The sequence below is a fragment of the Squalius cephalus genome (assembly GCF_949319135.1).
Source record: "Squalius cephalus genome assembly, chromosome: 20".
NCBI lineage: Eukaryota > Metazoa > Chordata > Actinopteri > Cypriniformes > Leuciscidae > Squalius > Squalius cephalus.
Window position 1 is genome coordinate 12,256,616 of NC_137141.1, and position 24,795 is coordinate 12,281,410.

The window sequence follows — 24,795 nt, forward strand, 5'->3', positions numbered from 1 at the left end:
TGATGGGCTCATCCTTTCAACAGCTGGGTGAGGAGACAGACACAATGGAGGCTGTCTAAACAAACATGACAACCTGCGCTACTGTAAAGTCCTGCAATATACTCCCCGAGAGACAGACGGAGGACAAAGACAGGGAGAGATAAACGGAGAGGAAAAGACAAGAGAGGGGTTTAAAAGAGAAAGAACTGGAGAATAGTTCTGTTTCAAAAATGAAAAATATGTCATTTACTTTGCCACATGTTTTTTCAAACAGTAAAAAAAATATTTTTCAAAAGTGTAAATAAAAGATTCTTGGTGTACATTTTAATGGAAAACACTGTCAGTTTTTCAATATTTCATGTTTAATTTAATGTGTTACTTGCTGGTTTCTTTGAAATTGTTTTTGCTAGCAATAAGGGTGTGTTCACACTTGTAGTTCGGTTTGCTTGGTTCATTTGGTCCGGACCAAAAAAATCCCCCAAAACATTGAGTTCTGGTCCGCTTAGAGTTCAGACTGGCATTTTTATCATCGAACCAAAAGATATAGAACCTAAAGACATAGGGATATGTTCACAACCTGATTGGTCGGCTTTTATAATATGTGGCCCATTCAGTTTTTTTGGACCGTAAACAAACCTGACACTGCTAAAACTATTAAACTAAAAGCTACTGAGCAAATACAGAGCATTAAATACTTACATAAAACAATAAAATACCAACATATTTACCAACATGAAATAAACATGTATTAGACCACCAAATATTAAATGTCTTAAATGCAGTTTTACGATGAATACAGACAAGTTACCATGACACCACCACCAAAAGTAATGAAATGTGTCTGCTTTACTATAAATCACATGCTCATCGTGAGTGCTTCACTAAGTAACGTAACACACTCATTGCGACCGGGTTGCATAACTTTATGGTATCAGAACAGTCTGAACTGCAACCGTTGACAAACAATAACTATACAGAGAATTAATAAACCAACTACGACCAATTATCGAGCCCTCTAAACATGAAAATGTATCGCTGGATTCTTTGTGGCGAGGAAAGTTTGTAGGTTAATGTGTAAAATGTGCCATTCAAACTGTGACTGAAACAGTTGCTATAGCAGCCTAATATTAATCCTAGAAAGCCTATGCAGTAATTGTGATTTTTTAAAAATAGTCTAATTCTATTTCATCATTAAAATCTATTTTCACATTCGTCTTGACTGAGGGGGCAAAATAATCCCGGTGAGGGGGTGACATTTTAAGGTAAATTATGGCCTGTTCTTCATTAAAAGTTATTGTATTACTTCAGACAATCTGAAATATAGAGCACATTCATCAAAGAGTCTCCTTTTGTGTTCCACAGTATAAAGAAAGGCATACAGGTTAGGAATGACATGTTGGCGAGTAAACATTGACAATATTTATATTTCCTCGTTGAACTATTCCTTCAAAGGAATGCAAGACTTGGAGTTATCATAAGCACTAGAGATGAATGACTCTTTAGTAACTTTTGCTATAATCTGGGGTTTGTCAAATTGAGGTGTGTCGTTGATAGGCTTGAAATTTCAAGTTTTCTTCAGAAACACAGGAATGCTGTCCGTGCCTTATCTTCGGGGTGTATCGTAAACTGTGATAAAGCTTTAAAGGTTTCATCTTATTGATGCATTGTCTGCAAAACGCATTCGGATTCTATGAGGCACCCGTTTGACATCGAGCGGTATCTTATCAAGATGCACTGGATTGGGGAGTTTCTTTTCTTTGCTGAAATCAACCTGCAATGCTTCACGGCAACGTGAGCGCAGTGCACCGTTATACGCCTATGATACGGTGTGCAATAAAAAAAATCTTCAACTGCAGACTAAAGACACATAAGCAAATACAATATTTGCATGCTTTAGATAAGTAACACAACGCATGACTGCAACGGAAACAGGCCTATGACTCGAACACCGGTGCATTTAAATCCCTGAAACACTTTTACCCATAAGCACATGCAGCTTCCGCTGGTTCCCCAATCACTCTAATTACTGGAGTGCAGGTCTCGAAAGTCAAAGAGAACATCAAAAAGCCTCAAACCTCTAAAGTCAATATGTACTTTTCTCCAACAGGGAGGGGAGCTCGACTTCAAAGCGCAATTCTTTTAATCTTATGTATTTTATCAGCATTCATTACAATATTATCCAAATTAGGTTCCCAGAGTAACGTGTTAACCTGTAGAGATTAAGCCCTGCAAAGGAGGGTCGCAGCCTTGACCTTTATGAGCGAGCGTTTGGTGGGGCAGAGGTGGGCTGGTCGTGGCCTTTGTGACCCAGTGGGGAGAGGAGGATGTGATGGAGGTTATCAGCGGTGTCACAGTCCGCTCCGTCGCTGACTGAAGCTCATTTAAAGCAGCACGGCCCGTATCATGTCAGAGGTCACCCAACGCTTTCTTGCTCTATTGAAATAAATATAAGATACTGTCAAATAAAATTCAAGCACTACTTTTCTGGTTTTCAAGGACTACAATCAGAGATCTCACTTATCAAACAATATCTTTATTATCTTTCAAATTCTAAAAAAGGTAAATGGATAAATAGAAATAAACCATTAAATACAATGTACAAATAACTATTTGTACCGTTTTGTTTTAATGAAGTGCAGCACATGCAATGACTGTGGTAACTTTAACCATTGAAAGGATACTATGACAAAGATATCGCTTTCCTTATTCAAAATACATGATTGACCTCAAGAATGAAAGCTGTATCATATACTTTGGATATTTATATGAGCAATATCACACTCATAGCCACGCGAAATGGCTCTATATCTACATCAGACGGGCTGCAGCGTTAATATTGCGTGAAAATTAAATGAAACTCTAATTTCACATAAATTGTCTTTCAATAATTCAAGCACTTTTCAAGTACATTTTCATAAATATGGCTGTTTTCAAGGGTTTTCCAGGACTTACATTTCAAAAAGTCAAATTCAAGTACTTTAAACCTTGTACGAAACGTGTTATAAGACTCCCGAAGCAGTCTATTCAGACCATTTATGAAATCATATCAACTCTGTATTTAGCACATTGGCCAGCCCTGATGAACAACAGTGTGCACTAAACCACTATGCAAAGGTTAGTTAACCATAACATGGGTCATTTACATGTAGAAGTCTTAAAGCTACAGTAACAAAAACAGCACTTTTACTTTCACAGGGAGGGGTGAAAAATGGTCATGCAAAACTAAGCTTCTAATAAATGCATAAACATATCTGCTAAACTGTTAAGCAAACAACTAACTGCTATGAAACATTACACTAACACATGTAACACAAATTTGAACTGGACCATTTGATTATAAGGACTAATCCTGTGAAACACACACCCCTTCTCTATTTCCAAGCCTGTCACCAGATGATGTGTGATCAAACATATTCAGCTCTACAGGTCAGAGACAAAAGACTTGCATCCTCGCCTGACAACAAAAAGGCCAAACGCATGAGATCCCTCCTCCGCAGAACACACTCATAAATCTCTCTCGCTTTAAATCGCCAGTAAGACTCACACCTTGTACAACTAAAACATCCCCAAAGAATTGAACGCTCAGAAAGAGATCTTTACGAGGAACCACCATCATTTATTAGAGGTGGAACAGAACCAGGACATGATGAAGGCCAGATTTTAATGCATGAGCACCAGGGCTCAATGTATCTACAGCTTGTGTGCTGTTAGGCCATGGCTCCTACTTAAAACAGAGCAATTTACTCGTTCTCTTGTCATGTGGAAGACAAAAGGAATCCTTTTGAAGGATGTCCAGGTTTATCTATAGGACGAAATAGTCAACATGGACTATTAAAGTCTAAAAAGCACCATAAAAGAATCATAGGTCCTCAAGCAGGGGGCCGGGGCCTCTGCAAACTTCCTTGGGGGCCCAATAAGTCTTAAAATTATTTAAATGAAAAATCTTATTTAAAAAGCAGAAGAAAAAAAATACAGATGTAAAACATTAAACTAGGGCTGTCAAACGATTAATCGCATCCAAAATAAAAGTTTGTGTTTACATAATTTATGTCAGTGTACGGAGTATAATTATTTTCTATATATAAATACACACACATGCATATATATATATATTTAAGAAAATGTGTTTTTTATATATAAAATATTTATATATAATATAAATTATATATAATATAAATATATATACACAGTATATACATGCAAATATTTCTTAAATATATACATGCATGTGTGTGTATTTATATATAGAAAATAATTATACACCGTACACACACATGTATTAGGTAAAAACAAACTTTTATTTTGGATGCGATTAATTGCGATTAATCGTTTGACAGCCCTACATTAAACTAATTATTACAACAGAAGTACCAGACCAGAGGTACATTTCAGCTTATATAGGAGGGCCCAACACACTCTCATGGCAAAACAATTGTACTATTTTTAACTACTTCACTATTTTTAACTATTTTGGAAAATTGGTGACTAATTAGCATGAATTTGTACAATGTCAACGTTTCCATATGATCTGCTTAGACCTTAATGCTTACCTTTTTTTTTTTTTCAAAAATCATTTGTTTTCGAAGAAAATGCATACGAAATTGTCACCTTATTAGTTTTCTCATGAGATTAGGTCGAAGGGCCTTTGAATATTGTTTTGGGCAAAGAGGGCCTTGAAGTCAAAAAGGTTGAGATTGAGAACCACTTATATAACTTGTTCACTATAATCAGAGTTAGCTCATTTAATTAAAATGTGACAAGATGTTAGTGTTAATTCACTGGTATTAAATCTGGCATGCTGCGCCAGGTTTGAATGTAAATTTACTGTGAATCGAAACTGAAAATGAACACAGTGCTGCGCTTTGGCTTTACTCTGAAACATGCAGCGCGTCAGACTATATTTATATAATTACATTACAACCATTGCGATATGATGACCGCACAAAGCCATACCACATTCTCTCTCACAACCATGCATTGTTAAAATTCATAAAAAAGTTAAAAGCAACTGGTGGGTAACACCATTCCTACGCAGATTTTTACTCGCATTTGGCGCTTTAACAATTTTCCATTTATTTAGTAATGGTTTAAGGTCTTTTCGCGATTTCAATCATCATAACCCCAAACAATTTTTTTCTCAAATTTACGCAATTCACGCTGTTCACACTTTTCAGGTCGAAAAATGCGTAAAAAATCACATCCCTGAGATGAAATCAGTAAGGGCCCCTCAGAAGAAGTTAAAGGTGAGGTCTGGACAGAACGATGAAGGCCAAGAGAGTGATGGGGGCAGGAGCAGGCGTGTGAGATCCCTTCACTGCTGTCAATGCAGAAGAGAAAAGCTGCAGAGCAAACACAGGTGGTTCAGAGCGAGGGCAGAGCTCTTCACAACGGCCCCCGCGAGCCTGTCCACATCCCCCACTCAGCATTTAGAGGGACGTGCACGCTTCAAACTAAAACCAGCCGTATACGTTGCATCTCTCTTATTTTAATGTAAGCTAATTTGAAATATTACAGACTAACTGAAACATTAAACAGTCTTTGTCCCTTAAATGAACCTTGCTTCCTGTCAGGTCATTCCCAAAAAGGTTCTCATGAAATTAGAATAAAATTGGTTCACATAAACCTGCTTTCACACACATTTCACATTATAGTCAAGATTTCCCATTAACACATTCTTCTTAAACAAAGGCCCAGATTGAATTGACAGACTGCGGAATAGATTTAAATATGTGTTACGCGATTTAAGTTATGCGTTAAACGGCGCTGAATTCATAATCAAATGAGCTAAAAATAACTGGTAAACACACACACACACACACACAAGGGGTAAGGATGCAAACAGATTAAATGTGTGTTTGAAACACGCACATCCTTATATACACCTTCTGGCTGTATTCGATTTTAATTAGACATTATTTAGTCTGTTTTTGTTATGGGGGCTGTATTGTAGGCCATTTTTTTTTACTGCAGGCAATTGGTGACCACAAAGATAGCAAAGCCTGACCAACAATAAAGCTCTTATAGTTGTTGAGCAGGTTCTTTTACATGCGCTGAGGTGAAAATGAGACTGAAGAGATAAGACAAGGAATAGCCCCGGGTGATATCAACTGACAAAAGTCACGAGCCAAAAAACACTTTGCAGGTGCTTTGCTGTTCTGGTGAAATATGATGATGAAATGACAACAAACGCTAAAATACGCCCCTAATTTACATCTTAATTGAAAAGAAAAAGAAAAACAACTGGCCTATCTTTACCATCATTATCTTCCATGATAAAAAGAACACCGGTTAACATTCTCTAAAGAGCCTGTCGATTAAAAACCTAGAAATTAATCATCCAAATGAAATCCCTGAAAGTTAGTGTGAGCTAAAAGCTAAATATAAAGATTTCAGAAGGAAGTCTTTGCTCATCATCTTAAACTCAACTCTTTTTTCACCTTGAAGATTTTCTCTGGCTTTCTTTAAAGTAAAATGTCAATCGATAAGTGGAAGTCCTGTTCATTTTTAAATTGTTTTGTGGATATGTTCCTGGCACTGTTGACTAATTTTACGACAGCTGTTCCCATTTCGTTTTAAATTAAAAACCCCGCTCTATAATCCCAGGAGTCAATCTATAATTAAGGGGATTTATAGAAAAACCAAGTGCTACATTAATAACAAAATTTAATATATTTCTTAATAAGCCATCAGCCGAACCGTCTTAAATGTGAAATATAATTTTTTATTTTTTGGGGGAAATCTTAAGTAAAATTGCTTGGAGACAGACTGGACTTTTTACCAGATTATAAATAATCATTATTTTTTATCTACTGGTAATCGTCGCCATGTGGCACAGACGAATCAAAGCATTTTCACACCACAATCCACATCATCACATCTAAATACAAACAATCCAGTATGCATTTGTTACTCATCATATGATATCATGAGTTGGAGTATTATTATCACCAGTTTTGCCCCTCACCATTGGTTTGTTTCTGTTCATCATATGGCTACACCATCAAAGCAAGTGATTACAGGCCTAGAAAAAGCCTAAATAAATATCTGAAATATATTTCATTAAACCACTTTTTAAAAATCAGAGCTGAATGTAACACAAAAAAAGGACCAACAAGGTAATTTAACATTTATCTTTAGGAATAAATAAATATTAATAGTGCTGGGAAAAAATTAATCGCGATTAATCGCATCCAAAATAAAAGTTTGTGTTTGCATAATATATGTGTGTACTGTGTATAATTATTTTGTATATATAAATACACACATATGCATGTATTTATTTAAGAAATATTTGCATGTATATACTGTATATACATTTATACATAATTTATATTATATTATAAATATAAATAATTTATATATAAATAAATAAAAATCTTAAATATATACATGCATATGTGTGTATTTATATATACAAAATAATTATACACAGTACACACATATATATTATGCAAACACAAACTTTTATTTTGGATGCGATTAATCGCGATTAATTTTTTCCCAGCACTAAATATTAATAAATAAAAATAAATAATAAAATAAATAAATAAATTTATAAAAAAAAAAAAAAAGTAATTAATAAAAAATTTTTTTTTAAGTAATTAATAAAAAAAAAAAAAAAAAAAAAAACAACACCATAATAACCATTTAATAATAATATATTAAGTAAAATAAATTAATAATAAAACATTAAATAAAAAAAATGATTATTGATTATTTAATTATGTAGATTAACGTTTTATAATAATAATAGTGTTAATAATAAATCTAGATAATTTTCTAAATAATTTTCTGAGAGAGGGTTTTACCCTATAAAACTATAAAAATTTTATATTAGACATTTTACGTCTAACAACTTATGTTTGAACTAGTGAGGTGTATACATTCAAATGTCAGTTGTTGGACAATTAGTTGACTAGTCGACAGTCGCAAACCTTTTTTTATTAGCCATGAGCCATTTAGAGATGGTACACTATTTCACTACCATTGCACTGATATGTATGTGATGAATAAAACAGTGTAAAAACTATTTCACCATGAATGCTAATAATAACACAAGCTCAACCTCCCCTCTGACACCTGCAGCCCATTGGGCGATGAGGTTAAGTGGATGATTACAACAAATGCAGTGAGTGTGTGAATGTATCCAGCTAAGACGCGGGTTAAGTCAGTGTGTTCAGGTACAGGTCCGACCCTGACTCAGCACCCCTGCTCGCCCAAGTCTCTCTCAGTGCATGTTTACATAGCTCTATCTAATGACGGGCCTTTTACAGCACTCTGCATTAAACTCAAGGGCTCTGGCTGCATCAGATAAATACAGCAAATCAAATAGGCCCGTGTTTGCCCTGCGTCTCCCTGACAGACCCGCAGCGAGGCATCGCAGCACACTGACCAGCCTGTGTCATCCTAAAACCCTGTCAAACAGACACCCGCGGCCGCCAGTCTATCGCTGCAAATCGCTGGAAAACAAGAGCAGGAGAGAGCAAATAGAAGTTAATGAATGATACAGTGGAGAGTGTAATGACGGGCTGATAAAGGGTCCAGGGGCGACCGTGTGCAAGTACGGGGGACTGCTCGTACGGTGAAGGTCGGATTCGAGGATGGTGTTGTTGGCAAACACCCCTGGTGTGTTTCGGCAAGCGTGTGCATTCTGTGAAAGCTAGCGTGGGCTAACCCGAGGGCTCGTGACATCAATTTCCAGAGGCTTCTTCTCACGTGGGAGGTGTGTGTGTGCGCTTTACCTTGCTCGCTCGTTCCCGATTGTTTTGGGCGGCCAGGTGGCGGCTGCTGTTTGAAGAATTATGGCATGGCTCTTTCACACGAATAAGCTCTTGTTCCAGACGCTTGCACTGGGAAAGAGAGAGAGAGAGAGAGAGAGAGAGAGAGAGAGAGAGAGAGAGAGAGAGAGAGAGAGAGAGAGAGAGAGAGAGAGAGAGAGAGAGAGAAAGAGAAGCGAGATCACTTGAATGCATTAAATCACAATTTACCCAGGTGATTAGACCAGCTATAAGAGGCTTGCTTTTACACATTAACCAAACAAGCCAAAACTATGTCAAATTAGTTGATCCTGGTGATCTTACCCAGTCACTTTCACTGTTCTGTTTCTGTAGAGTAGGATCAAACACATCTAAAAAAAAGAACATCTCTGATGTTTCTCAGAATTGTTCAGAAATATCCTCTATGCATTGTACTATATTATATTTACATTCCAAATAACTGGTTAGATATTCCATTCTTACAATCTTATGATCTATAATTAATGGTTTTTACGAGGAGTAGGTGTCATTTTATTGACAAAATAATTGAACGTGCAAACGCTGGTGCACAAAATGATTACAACTTTGTTGAAAGCGTTTAAATAATATTTGCATTATAGTTGGCTCAAGAATCCTGTGAAAACCAGTTGCACTGCCACATGGAAAAATAGTGTATGCAAGCCTGTTCTATGAGAGGTGAAATCTCCGCAGGGTATAAATCTACATTCTCAGTTATGACTATATTTACTGTAAGAACCTCAGCACACACTTGCTGATATTACTCTCAGTTTGTGTCTGTGATCCCTGGAGGGACAGACTCATTTGTGGTATATTTCAAATATAAAATCACTTTCTTTTATGAAGAAAAATATGTGTGCTGTGGAACGTCCATACAGTGGAAAGAGAAATAGTTTCAGCCACTTGAGTAACTCAACAGCATTCATATATTAGGAAAATGCACATTACAAAAGACTGCTTGAGTTTGAGAGATGCCAAAAAGTTCTTATTAATTATTTATTTAATTATTATCAATTATTTTTTGCACGTAAAAGTAAATGTTATACAGGTAAAAATAATTATATGTCAAACTAATTTTGCAAAAATAAACAAAAAATAACAATAAATGAACTATTTTTAAGTTAACATAAACATAAAGTTAAGTAAACATTTTAAATTACGCATTTTCCCGCTAATAGCACTAATAGTATAATTGCATGGTAATGCAAAATTTATATATATATATATATATATATATATATATATATATATATATATATATATATATATATATATATAAAAGCCTTTATTTTTAATATTTTAAATAACTCTTCATACATACATATATACATACATATATATATATATATATATATATATATATATATATATGTATGAAGAGTTCAGATGCAAAAGCCTCTAAGTGCCATCTGAATTTTTCTTCTAGAATGATTATTTTTATCAAGCTCGTATATTTAAGTTCAATAATTTCACTTACATGGCAATGCAAATTACCTATTAATTGTCATTTAAGTGAAATTACTTAAAGGAGAACTAGTAATCGATTGTCGAGTTCACGCGCGTGATCATAGGTAACTAAACCTATGCGTGTGAACTCAACAATCGATTACTATGGACTTCGACCGAAAACAGGATGTAAATACAGGTATGAGCGCTGGCTGAAATAACATAATTTTTATTAATATATTTCACATCTACTGCAGTCAGATTCACCCGTGATCACTCTGAAGGAATCACTCACATGGCTGGGCACTTGTAATGACACATCAAGGATGTTAAGAGGCTAAAATCAGGTTTAAAACTTGCCCCATTGAAGTCAACAGGGTGCAAATTTTAAAAAGAGGATAACACGGTGTAGGCAACACCGATTTTTGACAGCACTCCAAATTTACAAAAAAATGAGCTCAATGTTAAAATTGACCGGAGTTCTCCTTTAACTTAAATATACAAGCTTTATAAAAATGATCATTCTAGAAGAAAATTTCAGATGGCACTTAGAGGCTTTTGCATCTGAACTCTTCATATATATATTTATTTATTATGTGGTTTTACATGTAAAGTGGTGCAACTAATGTTGGTGGTACACTGCCCTCAAAAACTATTAAATGCTAAAACTATTACAAATACTGTTATAAAATTTTGAAAATTGTTTCACTCTATTGAAATATGACAGCTTACTGAGCAGAATTGAATAGCACAAGTGCCTAAACATAATTCCCTATCCACAAAGCCCATGTCCTCTCCTCATTTTACCTTACAATATGAGACTCTCCGGCAGACTTTCATACAGACAGACTGAGAGACAGACAGGCGCTTTAAACATACACTGTTGTGACCAGCTCTTTGGTGGGTATTATTGTAAGTAGGCTTGTTTTCTACCAGTCCATATGTGCTCCTCTCCATGTCCACATTCCAGGATCGACGGACACTTACCAGGAATGTAAACCATCCTCACGGCCTGACAAGTCCCAATGTTTCAACATTCAGCCGTCTCAAAGAGTAGCGCCCGCGCAAACAAGCCTCTCAGCCACCGACCCCGCTCCTGTCTCTTTCCTCTGCAGACTAAAATAATACCGCCGCCGTCCAGACAAAACACACAGCTCCTCTTTAGTGTCAGCCTGAGTTATGGTTCTCGGGCAGCAGATGTTTTTTAGGGGGAAACGTATTTTAATCAGAATGCACCTCTGCGGTGACGCAAAAGGCCAGCACTGCAGTCAGCGCCCCAAAAATAACCGGGGCGAAATGGAGCGTAGGAAGTAGGAACAGACACATTAACCTATTTTAACTTTTTAATCCACCAATTAAAGTCTCAGATGGTAATATTAAACAGCACAAAAACACAAGAGTAGAAATAAGAGGTCTGAACCCACGTGACAGCATGTTCTACAAGCGCAGAGAAAATTCGGCGGAATAAGATCTCAAGACAATCAGCAAACCCTAATTCACCGTGAGATGCGACTCAATTTCCTCTCTCACTTTAACATCAGCACTCTATCAAGATCAAGAGAAATTCAATAAGCGCTCAGCGCAGGGACATAACGAAGCAGATCTTATTCTCTGCGTTAACTGTGAGGAGAGGAAGGAAGTGAGAATAAGATTTATTTCTTCCAGCACTTATCCAGCTTTTCGTATTCCGGCAGGCCAAAGGGATGTGGCGGCCCTCTGCCTGGAGCCGGGCTCTAATCCCTACGAGATGAGGAGAGGGATGGGTGGAACGGCAGGGGAGGGAGATATCCTTGAGGATAGAGTGAGGACCCATTCCCGTCTCAGAGGGATTAGGCCTGGGGTTTTTGCAACTTATTTCTGAAATTACCCCACAGATTCAGGTTTTTGGCCCCAATGAAAAGCCTTCTAGGGGACGTTTTGCAGCCGTGTGCTGCTAGGTTTTTGGGCGGAGTTGGAAGAGTGACACCTGGCCTTCTGTTCATTTCAGAGAGGTTGACACAGGTTGTCATGGTTGAGCTGTCACTGGCTTTCCGCCTGCATTTATCTGCACGACAGGATTTATTTTATGAATCTGGCCTACCTCCAATAAAGGACTCAGTCGATCAGAAGAATCTGAGCAGTACAAGTACATTTAAAATATGGACAGGGCAAAATCTAAACATAAGGTCTCTATTAATCCATTAAAAAAAAAAAAAGACTTGAAAGTCCTTATCTTAAACCCTCTTATATCCTTTGGACATTGAAAATGAATTGCTATAATAGCATATCATTTAAAAAAAAATGTCATTAAAATATAACTGCCCGGCCAAAAAAAAAAGTCGCTGTTTGGATTTAGATTGGCAAATGGTTAATTTCCCCGTGTACTCAGTCATTATATCCCTTAAAACTCATATTTAATCACCAAAATGACATATTTAAAAAAAACAATTCCTTGAAAAAAAATGTCTTCATGCCTTAAAATAGCTTGAATGTAACTCTACACCCTTGCCTTATTTACTATACCCGGTTCTATGAATATGCAAATTAGCTCCGCCCCAACCAGCTCAGAGATCCACTCGTTGACCTGATTGGTTACAAGGTAGTTTGTGACATCATAAACACCAGCGATTTCAAACCGAGTTTTTGAGACTGTCTTTGGTTCAATTTGCACATGGTTTGTCTTAAAGCATAAATATAATAATCACTGCAATAATGATACAATGATAGACTTTTAAAGTCCCCCTGTGGTGAAAATTAAGCTTTTAAAAATGAAGCTTTTAATGTTGTTTAAGTCTATGTGGTGTTATTTAAATAGATCAAAAGTGACTGTAAAGACATTTATAATTATATATATTTTTTATTACTTTTTATCCAACATTTTTTAAAACTATTAAGCAGAACTGTTTTTAACACTGATAACAATAAAAACGGATAATAATACGAAATGTTTCTTGAGCAGTAAATCATCATATTAGAATGATTTCTGAAGGATCATGTGACACTGAAGACTGGAGAAATGATGCTGAAAATTCTGCTTTAACATCACAGAAATAAATTATTTTTTAATATATAAGGATGACAGAAAGCATTCCAATCAAAAATATTTCTGCATATCCAACCATAGAAATATTAGAGCAGATTATACCTTGCAACCACCTACACAGATGAATTTACAATCACACGAAGAGTATGCTTTTATCTACACTACATTTCGTTGCAGAAATTCCACTTTTATTCCCAGAATCCCCCTTATTTTTGGCAATATAAAAGAGTGTTGTATCACTTTCCAAAAATCCACCTCATATCCAATAAAACTGATTACAGTAAATTACCAGTCTGGAACAGTGTTCATTTCTGAGTGTCACAAGTCTGGGAAATCAAATAGTCAGGAAAGGCCTCCATGACCTGTACCATCACACCTGATAAAAGTTACAACACACAGTACCCACTGACCCAAAACAACACCGGGAATGACCGTTAGATACAATTCCGTGTCCAAATAATGAAATCAAGCACATTATATAACACCAATTATGAAACGTAGGCAATATTTATCAACAAAGAAATCCCAGCAAATACATCCACTGCCCCACACTTGAACTCTATGATGAAGCTGAATATCTGGATGTCAATATTTAGCTACCTGCTTGTTTGTTTTCATTTGATTGAATTATGTGTGTAGGAACGATATACCAAATATTTGAGGTTATGCAGCAATATTTGTCCCTACATGTGAATTAGGTAGCTGGTGTGTTGATTCTTAAATCAGTGCAGGATCTGTGAATAAACACAGATGTATGTGCTTTAATAGACCAATAATCAAAGTCATCTCGCAGAGGAGTTCAATCGCAGGAGGAGGAGAGATAGTCAATATTTAGAGAGTCGTATTTGATTTTTTTCTATGGTGTAAAGGTTTCTGGCTTGGTACACAACTACTGTGAGTGGAGTGTTTAGGGCTGGTGTGGGTTAGGATTGACCCTTTGTGGAGAGCATGTGTGCGTCGTAGGTTTGTACCCTGGTTATAGCAGTGTCTCTTTCCTCTATGACGGCTTTCATCTCCTCCGAGGTGATCTGGGAGCGACGCTCTCTGGCTCTCTGGATCTGCTCGATGATGGCCGCCCCGCTCTCCTCGATAGCGAGGGCAGAGTCCGCGCTGTTAACCCTGTTCAACAGCTCTTCCAGGTCCTGACCAGAACATACAAATAAAACCAGAGTTCATCAGGGAAACAGCATTTGATCATGTGTTAAGAATTAGTCAATATTAATTATCACTGGCATTGACATTTGAATCGTGTGTTTCTAGCATCTCTGATTAACAGCTGAATTATGGCTAGTCATTTTCAGGAGTGGTGTTTGCATGTGCAGAACTCTCTGTCATGATGCAAAGTGGATGGAACAGTTAATTGAACCTTTAGACAAAATCTAAAAAGAAGTTGGCATATGCATTTTTTTGTTGAGTATTATATTTGATGCATCAATCTTTTAGTGTGATAGTGAGAATATGGAGATCATACCTAAACATCGATTTTATTCAGAAGTCCGAAAAGAGCAAAGATTTGCAATTTGGTGCAGTTGTTAATACAACCCCAAATCAAGAAAAGTTGGGATATTATGTAACATGCAAGAATCTGTGATTTGTTAATTCTCTTTTAACTCTATTTAACTAAGAAAAGTACAAAGAAAAGATTTCCAATGTTTTCACTGAACAACTTAATTTTATTTAATTAATTAATAACTTAATTTTTGTAAATGGCTGCTATACACTCCAAAAAAGTTGGGACAGAGGCAAAATGAAAGTGAAAAGCTGACAGAATATCCAAAGTTAAACTCTTTTGAAACAGACCACAATAAGTAGGTGAACTGGTAATAGGTGAGGGTATCGAGAAAGAGTGCCACATATCATGAGAGTCGAAAGTCTTTCACCATCTACCATAGATAATATTGTGAAAATATTCAGGAAATCCAGAGAAATCTCAGTCTGTGTAGGGCAAAGCAAGAGACCTCCGTTGAATGTGCGTGACCTTTGAGCCTTTAGATGGGAAACCATCATGCTACTCTGTCAAATATAGCCACATGTGCTGAGGAGTACTTTGGAAAACTGTTGTCACTTAACACAGTCTTCTACTGCATCAAGGATGCCCCTTGAATCTCTGTTACGCAAGGAGAAAGCAGTTCAATGCAGAGATGCCGGCGAGTTCTCTGGGCCCGAGTTCATCTCAGACGATCCAAAACGCAGTGGAAATGTGTGCTGTGGTCCAGATGAGTCCACGTTTCAGCTTGTTTTTGGATGGGGTGCATGGGGTACATCAGTTCAAATGGCATGGGCGACTTGCATGTGTGTGAAGGTATCATTGATGTGGGGGCATATATTGGAATTGTACATATACGGCCATCAAGATGACATCTTTCCTGGGAGGCAAGACAATGCCAGGCTTCATTCTGCACATGCTACAACAGAGTGGTTTCGTAGACACCGTACAGTGGATGTGTTTGACTGCCTGTCTCCTACTGAAAATTTGTGGCCCATCATGAAAAGGAGAATCAGACAACGACGACCACGGACTATTGAGCAGCTGTCTTATATCAGGTGAGATTGGGCAAAAAATCCACTTGCGAAACAGCAACAATTAGTACCCTCAATTCCCAAATGATTAAAAGTGTAATTAAAAGGAAAAGTGATGTGACAGTGGAAAACGTGCCTCTGTCCCAACTTTTTTGGAGTGTGTTTGCAGCCATCAAAATCAAAATTTGCTTATATTTACAAAATACAATAAAGTTTTTCAGTGAAAATAAATAAAGTTAAATAAAGTTGAAAGGGAATTACAAATCACAGCTTCTTGATTCTATTGCATTTTTACAATTGTGCCAACTTTTCTAGATTTGGGGTTATATTTATATGGTCAAAAACTAACATTATGATAGCTTTTAAATCAATGAGATCTTTATATCAGTATAGCAGACTCCTTACAAAATAAAATGCATATAAATATCAGTTGTCACTCTTTATCTCCCAATAATATGTCTTAGTAAAATGATATTTAAATGCTTAGTTTTATGATTATGCAATGCAATACAATGATGATTGAGAGATCATCAAATAATATATTTTCTTTCTCTTTATAGTTTTATTTAAGGTACAATATTATCCTATTCAAATCAATGTGATAAATGAGTTAGGCAAAAGTAATCTAAAAACAAATAAAAAGTAGTCTGATTATATCAACTTAAATGTGTAATGTAATTGATTAAGTTACTAACTACAATTTTTTACATGTAATTTGAAATCAGTAACCGATGACAATTTGTAAGCACTGTTAAAACATTTAAGATGATTTTGCTAAAAAATAATTTTAATAGATAGTTATTCTTAGGTTTACATTAGAAAAATCTGTAAAGATTTCACAGCAAAAAGCAAAAAGTGATCTTAGAAATTTGGGTAACACTTTACAATAAGGTTTTATTTGTTACCATTAGTTAACTACATTAGTTACCATGAACTAAGAATGAACAATACTTCTTCAGCATTTATTAATCTTAGTTAATATTAATCTCAACATTTACGACATTTTTAGTATCCAAAGTTGTATCTGTTATCATTAGTTAATGTATTGTGAACAAACATGAACATTAACATTTACATGCTGTAAAATATATTTCTCATTGTTAGTTTATAGTTAATGCATTAAGTAATGTTAAAAAATGAGACCTTATTGTAAAGATCACTCTAAATTGTAATGTGGACTCATGCTTTTTCTTTAAAGCTGCTTTGAGATGATGTGTATTGTAAAAAAGTGCAATACAAACAAATGTGAATTGAACTGAATTAAAGTGTTTCTGAAATGTGCGTATTAAATATAACAAAATAGGCTTTGGTTGGGTTAATTGCGGTATAGTGAATCACTCCTGAAATTGCAATGGTTGACCGGTAACTACAACAAAGTTTTGCAATCTCACTACTTTGAACAAGAAACATAGATGGCAATAACCACTCATTGAAATCGTTATTTTCGACGAAAGAGACATCAGCGACTGGAGATGTTAACATCCAGTAAACAGCTGTCAATAGAAGCACATTTCAATGCAAGTCAAAGGTATGATTTGATTATTGTATTGTCCACCAAGTAAAAATCATACGTCTGATTGCTTAGAAAAGTACATAATAGCTACATAATATCATTCATGTTAATGTGCAATAGATGCACTGAAAATGAAGAAACCAGAGTAAGCATCAAAACAAGCCTTTCCTGTGGCTGTTTTTTCATTTAAGACAGTTGGACAAAAAGGGTACACAGAACAATCAGAGATGAAGTTCTCCAGTGAGGAAGGCTTACCACATCACTTTCTTCAGGTTTAATATTCTCCAGCCTAGAGAGAGATGGAGAGAGAGAAAAAAAAACGTGAGAGAGAGAAGTAGAGAAATGAAATGTAGTGAGCTTCCTTGAGTTTCCTTTATGTCACTCTGCAAAATGAGATCACTTCCCAAATCCAGTAATTGCATTCTGTGGGTTTTGGTATGAAAGCAGAAGACACACTCCGAGATATTAAAAGTGCCACCCGCTCATGCTGTTATTCCACTGTTATGCCCATTCTGCTCAAAACTGACAGCGAATTGTTAAGTTATTAATGTTTACTACTTTATATGACTATTGGGATCAATTGTTCATATGTGTGGGGAAACGGAGAGACGGATTAGGCCTGAACCTTTTGTGCCACACCTGCCATGAGCATCTTTATAAAGGCAAAGACAACAGTAATTATGGAGCCAAATGCCTGGAGACACAGGGTCACAAACTGGTGGAAATATTTATGATTTTGAAGGTTTTTCATATGGACCTCTATAATAAATGCACAGTCACAAAGTTTGCTCATGGCTAATGTGTAGATCAATGACATGGGAAGTAAAATCTTAAGGTTTTGCAATAAATGTATGAAATATATACAGTGGGGTCCAAAGGTCTGAGATCACACCTTTTTTTTTAAAGGAAATAAACAAAAAGATATAGGATTTTGAGAGAAAAAACAAAACAAAACATAAAAAATCTAATATGTATAATATTATTTGAAATTTAATTAGAAATATTAAAAACATAATAAGAAAATGAAGTATATAAACACTACGTTCAAAAGTTTAGGGTCGGTAAGATTTTTTAATATTTTTCATGCTCACCAGGGCTGAATTTATTAGATCGAAAATGAAGTAAAACAGTAATATTGTTAAATATTATTATAATTTAAAAGTATATTTGAATATATTTTAAAATCTCTGAGATGCAAAGCTGAATTTTCAGCATCATTAATCCAGTCTTCAATGTCACATGATCCGCTGCTCAAGAAACATTTCTTATTACAGATGTTGAAATATAATATTTTTTCGGAAACCGTAATAGCTTTATTCAAGATGATTGATGAATAGAAAGTTGAAAGGAACAGCATTTATTTGAAATAGAAATATTTTGTAACATTATATAAATGTCTTTTACTGTTACTTTTGATCAATTAAATGCATTCTTGTATTAATTCCTCAAAAAAGAAAAGCATACTGACACTAAATTTTGAACGGTATTGTAAATACAAAACATAAGGTCTCTTTTGGACTTATATATTCATTTATTGAGAAAGACAGCAGATGAATCGCAGAAATCCGCTCTGCTGGTGCGATGCTCCTTTAAGAGCAAATCGAATTCCTCCATCAGCCACCAGGCAGAAAAAACAACAACCCTCCACTCATTTACAAAGGCATTACATGGATCTCCATCCATTATAAAGGTACATACTCATTCACACAATGGACCCAAGAGTGACCTCTGAAAATAAGGGCTTAGAACACGTGCATCCATATTCCTCGAAAAGATAATGGGATTCCACTTGGCTATCAATTATCATTTTTTTTTTGAGAGAGAGGGGCCAGAATGGAGCCCTCGAACGCAGCAAAGAGAGGGACGCGATTTTATAATTAGATTTTGAAGAGATCCGGAAAATGCATTTCATGCCTCTCGATAATTGCGGTACGTTTGAGAGAACTATCAATAAATCATGAGGCAGACTGAAATATTAAACAGGGTGTAAGGTGACGAATACCCCTGGAAAAGGACATCAAGCAATAAAGAACAAACTTATCTGTAAATACATTTTTTTTAAATACCTGTTGTTAGGTTCTTCGCTGATGTCTACGAAGCTATTTTTCAAAACCACAACCGGTTTTAAACAGGATATAATTTCTCCCATCCCCTGGAGGGCACAGGGCAATATTCGCTTTGAAAGGCCTATTATCTGACAACAGCACCAGTTAAACATACAAGGAAGAAGATCATATTAATTAGGACCCAGCAGGCGGGACAGTAAACGGTAAATATCCACAGGCCTAAAGCACATGATTGATTTCCTATACAGTGAAACTTCTGACTGACATGCCGGAACTAGGATGAGGGGACTCTTAAGAAATGTCACACCCCTCTGATATATTTCCAAACCAGTCGATATTGGATTTCTCCTCAAACCCTTGTCTGTTCATTCAGCTTGTCCTCTAGCAGGAAGAACAAAGGTGGGTAAAGCCGCATGCCTCGCGTGCTTCTCAAACTCTTAAATCCACTGCCTTTAAAAAAGATGAGAAACCTTTAAGGCACTTGGACTAAGAAGTGTGGAAACAAAACCCGAGGCTTTCTGTTTATCACCTCACAGACGCTTCCAGATCATAAAATGTATGTTTTTGAGTTATCTATTCATCATTGATAAAAAAAAAGATGTCATAATGTCACCAAATATAATGCCTTTTCATGACTTAGATAAAGATAAAGAGAGAGAAATGAGTGTTTTATATGTTTTGAACTTTATGTGTTTTAAACTGACTTTATGAGCACTAGGGCTGGGTAATATATTGAATATTTGCAATAAATTAAATATTATTTCATTTTGGTAATATAAAATTTTGCAAAGAATTCACAGCCATTCAATTTCTTAAAAGACCACACATTTTGTCATTTGAAAGCACTATAATATAGCTACATTTTAATTGTAATTAAAACTTTGTGAGGTTCCATTTATTTTCAGTATAAGATTTTCAGTTTCACTGAACTGGTTAATAAATTGTTTGTGTCCCCATTCAAAAATGCTTTCAAAAAGTAAAACATAGAGCTAGCAACACCAAGGTCATGGGATCGATTACCAGGGAATGTATGAACTGATAAAATGTCAACCTTGAATGCAATGTAGGTTGCTTTGTGTATTAGTGCCAGCCAAATACATAAATGGAAGTTAAATGCTTTTACACTACCATTCAAAAGTTTTAGGGTTTTTTATGTTTTGCGGAACAAGGCTGCATTTATTTGATCAAATATACAGTAAAAACAATAATATTGTGAAATATTTAAATAAAATGTTTTCTGTTCGAATATATTTCAAAATGTAATTTATTCCAGTGATGACAAAGCTGAATTTTCAGCATCATTACTCCAGTCTTCAGTGTCACATGATCTTTCAGAAATCATTCTAAAAGTATTTACAGTCAATTTAATTTGTGTTTGTTGAACAAAAATATTAATTTCTTTAGAACAATTGTAATGACCCCAAACTTTTGAACGATAGTGTATTTATGAAGACATATATATGGAATATTGACATAAAAATGTCAATAAACAGTATAGTTTAGCTACACCACCCAGCCCAACCACTAGGCCATGGCTTTATAATGGGCCTCATTCACAGAACAAAAATGTCTGTGTAAATTATTTGTAATTTTTTTTTACATATATTCCAGTCAAAGGGAAAACACTAATTTTTTTTATAAATAAGGCCCAACGAGATATCAGCCTAATTTGAGTATGATGCCACTTGAGCGTGTGAAAATTGCAAATCGAGATTATAGATTTTCATTATGTGAGGATCTCCTTTGAGAGAACAGAAATGACTAGAGCAGCATGAATGTAGTTGGGCAGGCTGAACTGAGGGTCTGTTTTGGAAGAGGTTTGAACAACACATACTCCAGCGTCGCCTCCTGAAGCTTCTTGGCCCGAAGTAAAGCTTCATCCCTCTCCTCGTTAGCCAGACGCAGTCTGGCCATCACAGCCTGGTCTCTCTCCCTCTGAGCCTTATAGATTTCCTCGACTAACGCTGAGAGAGAAAGAGTGAGAGAGAGAGAGAAAGAGAGAGAGAGAGGGGTTTTTATTCTGGTATTGCACTCCAGAGCTCCAGCTGCACAATAACAAGGCTAAGCTCCTCGGGAAAGAGGTTATTGCAGTTGAAACACTATGGCATAAGTATTAATAACTCTAAGTGAGCCTTATTTTGAGAAGACAGTTTCCCCTGGGGAGGTGTGTGTGCGTGTGCGTGTGTGAGTGCCCAGAGCAATAAAAACAGCTGCAACACCCTGAAGTCAGAGTTCCAGCCTCTTGGAGACTGTGGAGACATTTTATTTATGAAATTTCAGCATGGAAACACTCTGGTTTATCAACATTGTACGGGAACAGTGAGCAATTACACCAGGCTCATGGATGTCAGAAACCATCAGAAAAATATCCTCATATAGGAGGACAAACATGACTGTGTTTGACCTGCAGGACTCAGAAGGTCCACAGGCGTGCTGACGTATGCAATTCCAAAACAATATTGGAAATGAAGGCCCCTAGTGAATGCATGAATGAACTAATGAATGAACAAACAAGCAAATGAACAAACATATGAACAAACAAACAATGAACGAACAAAAAGGTCCAAGGGCATATGATGACTCCAAGTCTCCAAGCAACAATAGAGACAAAGACCGCAAGCAAATATAATTGACTGAAATAAATAAATGACTGAATGAATAAAGGAACACACAACCAATGAATGAATGAATGAATGAATGAATGAATGAACACAACCAATGAATGAACGAATGACTGAATGAATAGAGGAACACAACCAATGAATGAATGAATGAATGAACACAACCAATAAATGAATGAGTGAGTGAATAAAGGAGCACACAACCAATAAATGAATGAGTGAATGAATGAATGAATGAATGAATAAATAAAGGAACACACAACCAACGAATGAATGAATAAAGGAACATACAACGAATGAATGAATGAATGAATGAATGAATGAATGAATGAATGAATGAATGACTGAATAAAGGAACACATAACCAATGAATGGATGAAAGAAAGAATGACTGACTGACTGAACGAATAAAGGAATACACAACCAGTGAATGAATGACTGAATGAATGAATGAATAAATAAATAAAGTAACACACAACCAACCAATGAATGAATGAATGAATGAATGAATGAATGAATAATATAGGAACACACGACCAATGAATGAATGAATGAATGAATGAATGAATGAATGAATGAATGAATGACTGACTGAAAGAATAAAGGAACAACCAATGAATGAATGACTGAATGAATGAATAAAGGAAAACGCAATCAATGAATGAACAAACGAATATAGCAAACAAATATAAATGACTAATTCGAACAAACGAACAAATAAACGAACGAATGCGAAGTAATGAGCAAAATGATCCATGAGCATTTCCAAAGCATTATGAACAAAGACCACTTGCAAATATAAATGACTGACCGAACGAACAAAAGGATGAACAAACAAACATGTAGAAAAGAATTAATGAGTAAATAACAAATTAAATGAACTAACAAACTAAATGATCCATGAGCCAATTTTTAAAGCAGTTTTGCCAATATAGATGACTAAATGGATTAACAAAGGAGTTAATTAATCAAAACGGAAAAAAGACATAAAGGAATGAACAAAATAACAAACGAACAAACAATGAAGGTACAAAGAAATGAATAAACAAAGGAATGAACAAACTAATGAATAAAAACAAACGAAAAACTAAGCAAAGTATATTCAAACCTCTGATTTTAATTCACGCAGCCAACCTGACCTGCACCAAATGTAAGAATTGAGACGACAATTTGGTAAAATCCAGAGGATTTGGGCATTACCAAACGGTCCTTGGCACCATCTCTAATCCCACCGAAAGCGGCACTGTTATCCATCAAACCACATCAATTCTATCCTGAACGATAAACAGTCATTCCCACACTAAGCCACTACAAAGTTCACAAAGCAAATCAATATTGCTAGAATTTGCTGATTAAACATCTCCAACCTGAACCATACAAATCAAATTGAAATGAGGGCGGTGAATACATGCATTATCATCGCCTTATTAAATGAAAAATTTTGGCTGCCTAATTTGTGTCATATATGTCACGTGTCAAGTATTTTCGTTTAATTAACAAACTGTGAAATGCCGCTTTTTAGCTAGTTAAGATCAACCGAAAAGTGAATATCGGCTAAATTTAAATATTTGTTCAGCAAAGGTGAGAAGCGTGTAGATTTCATTGACAAAATAATCAGTTACAGAGAGGAATGATCACTCCTGATGAGGGCGCTTTATGTTAGACATATTGGTTTATGTTTACAAATGTCAAAGTGTGCTTTTCCCGGGTTCTCCTGACATGTACCAACTAATTAATTAAAAGTGTTTATCTTTCGACTGTGTTGGAAGGTCAGACATTTACATTCAGAGATCTATGCAATCTCAGACCTCACATAAAACGGTTTGATTGTCTGAAGCGTATAAAGGTAAATTCGCCATATTAAATAGTGTACTTATTCTTTATTCTCTCCAACCATTCCTCTATCCATCTCTTCAGGCTACAGTACCTGCTGCTCTCTCGCTGGCTCGTGCCTCCAGCTCGGCCTCCTGTAGCTGAGAGTCCAGGAGCTTGGTTTCCAACTCTTTCTCCTTCAGCGCCAACTTGTCCTGGAGCTGCAGATACACACAAAATCAGGATAACTGTATAACTGAGTCACATGTGTGTGAGTTTAGCCTTGTCACACTGATGAAGTCTACAAAACCTCATTTGTTTTGTTTGTCTACCAGAAACTATATATATATATATAACGTATATAATATATACAGTGCTATGCATAAGTTTAGACACCCATGGTAAAGTTGACTAAAAAGAGGAATAAAAAATCATCTTTTGGAAATTGAACTTAATGCCTTAATTAAAAAAATTAGGAAAAATCCAACCTTTAAGGACACCAATTTTTGTTTGTGAATGAATAATGTATCATAAATAAATAAATGTTCTTCCTTAAAATACAGGGTGCATAAGTCTGGACACCCCTATGTTAAATTCCCATAGAGGCAGGCAGATTTTTATTTTTAAAGGCCAGTTACTTCATGGATCCAGGATACTATGCATCCTGATAAAGTTAAAATTAAAATAGCCCCACATCATCACATAGCCTTCACCATACCTAGAGATTGGCATGGAGTACTTTCCATAAGATCATCTCTCAATGCAAATCAAACCAGCTAGGCTAACTGAAATAAAACCATGCCAATCTCTAGGTATGGTGAAGGCTATGTGATGATGTGGGGCTATTTTAATTCCAAAGGCCAAGGGAACTTTATCAGGATGCATAGTATCCTGGATCCATGAAGTAACTGGCCTTTAAAAATAAAAATCTGCCTGCCTCTATGGGAATTTAACATAGGGGTGTCCAAACTTATGCACCCTGTATTTTAAGGAAGAACATTTATTTATTTACGATACATTATTCATTCACAAAGAAAATTGG

General features: G+C 35.8%; 1 protein-coding gene across 6 annotated transcripts in view; it reads right to left on the reverse strand.

Annotated features, from left to right (window-relative positions):
- Window positions 1-24,795, reverse strand: part of mipol1 (mirror-image polydactyly 1) — an 88,441-nt gene that overhangs the window by 21,049 nt on the left and 42,597 nt on the right. For all 6 annotated transcript variants that reach the window (XM_079853985.1, XM_079853987.1, XM_079853984.1 and 3 more), the window contains 5 exons: window positions 23,869-23,974; window positions 21,155-21,284; window positions 17,510-17,543; window positions 14,193-14,363; window positions 8,721-8,828 (listed from right to left, as the gene is read on the reverse strand). In XM_079853985.1, the coding sequence (XP_079710111.1) occupies window positions 8,721-8,828; window positions 14,193-14,363; window positions 17,510-17,543; window positions 21,155-21,284; window positions 23,869-23,974 (549 nt within the window). The remainder of the gene's footprint in view (window positions 1-8,720; window positions 8,829-14,192; window positions 14,364-17,509; window positions 17,544-21,154; window positions 21,285-23,868; window positions 23,975-24,795) is intronic.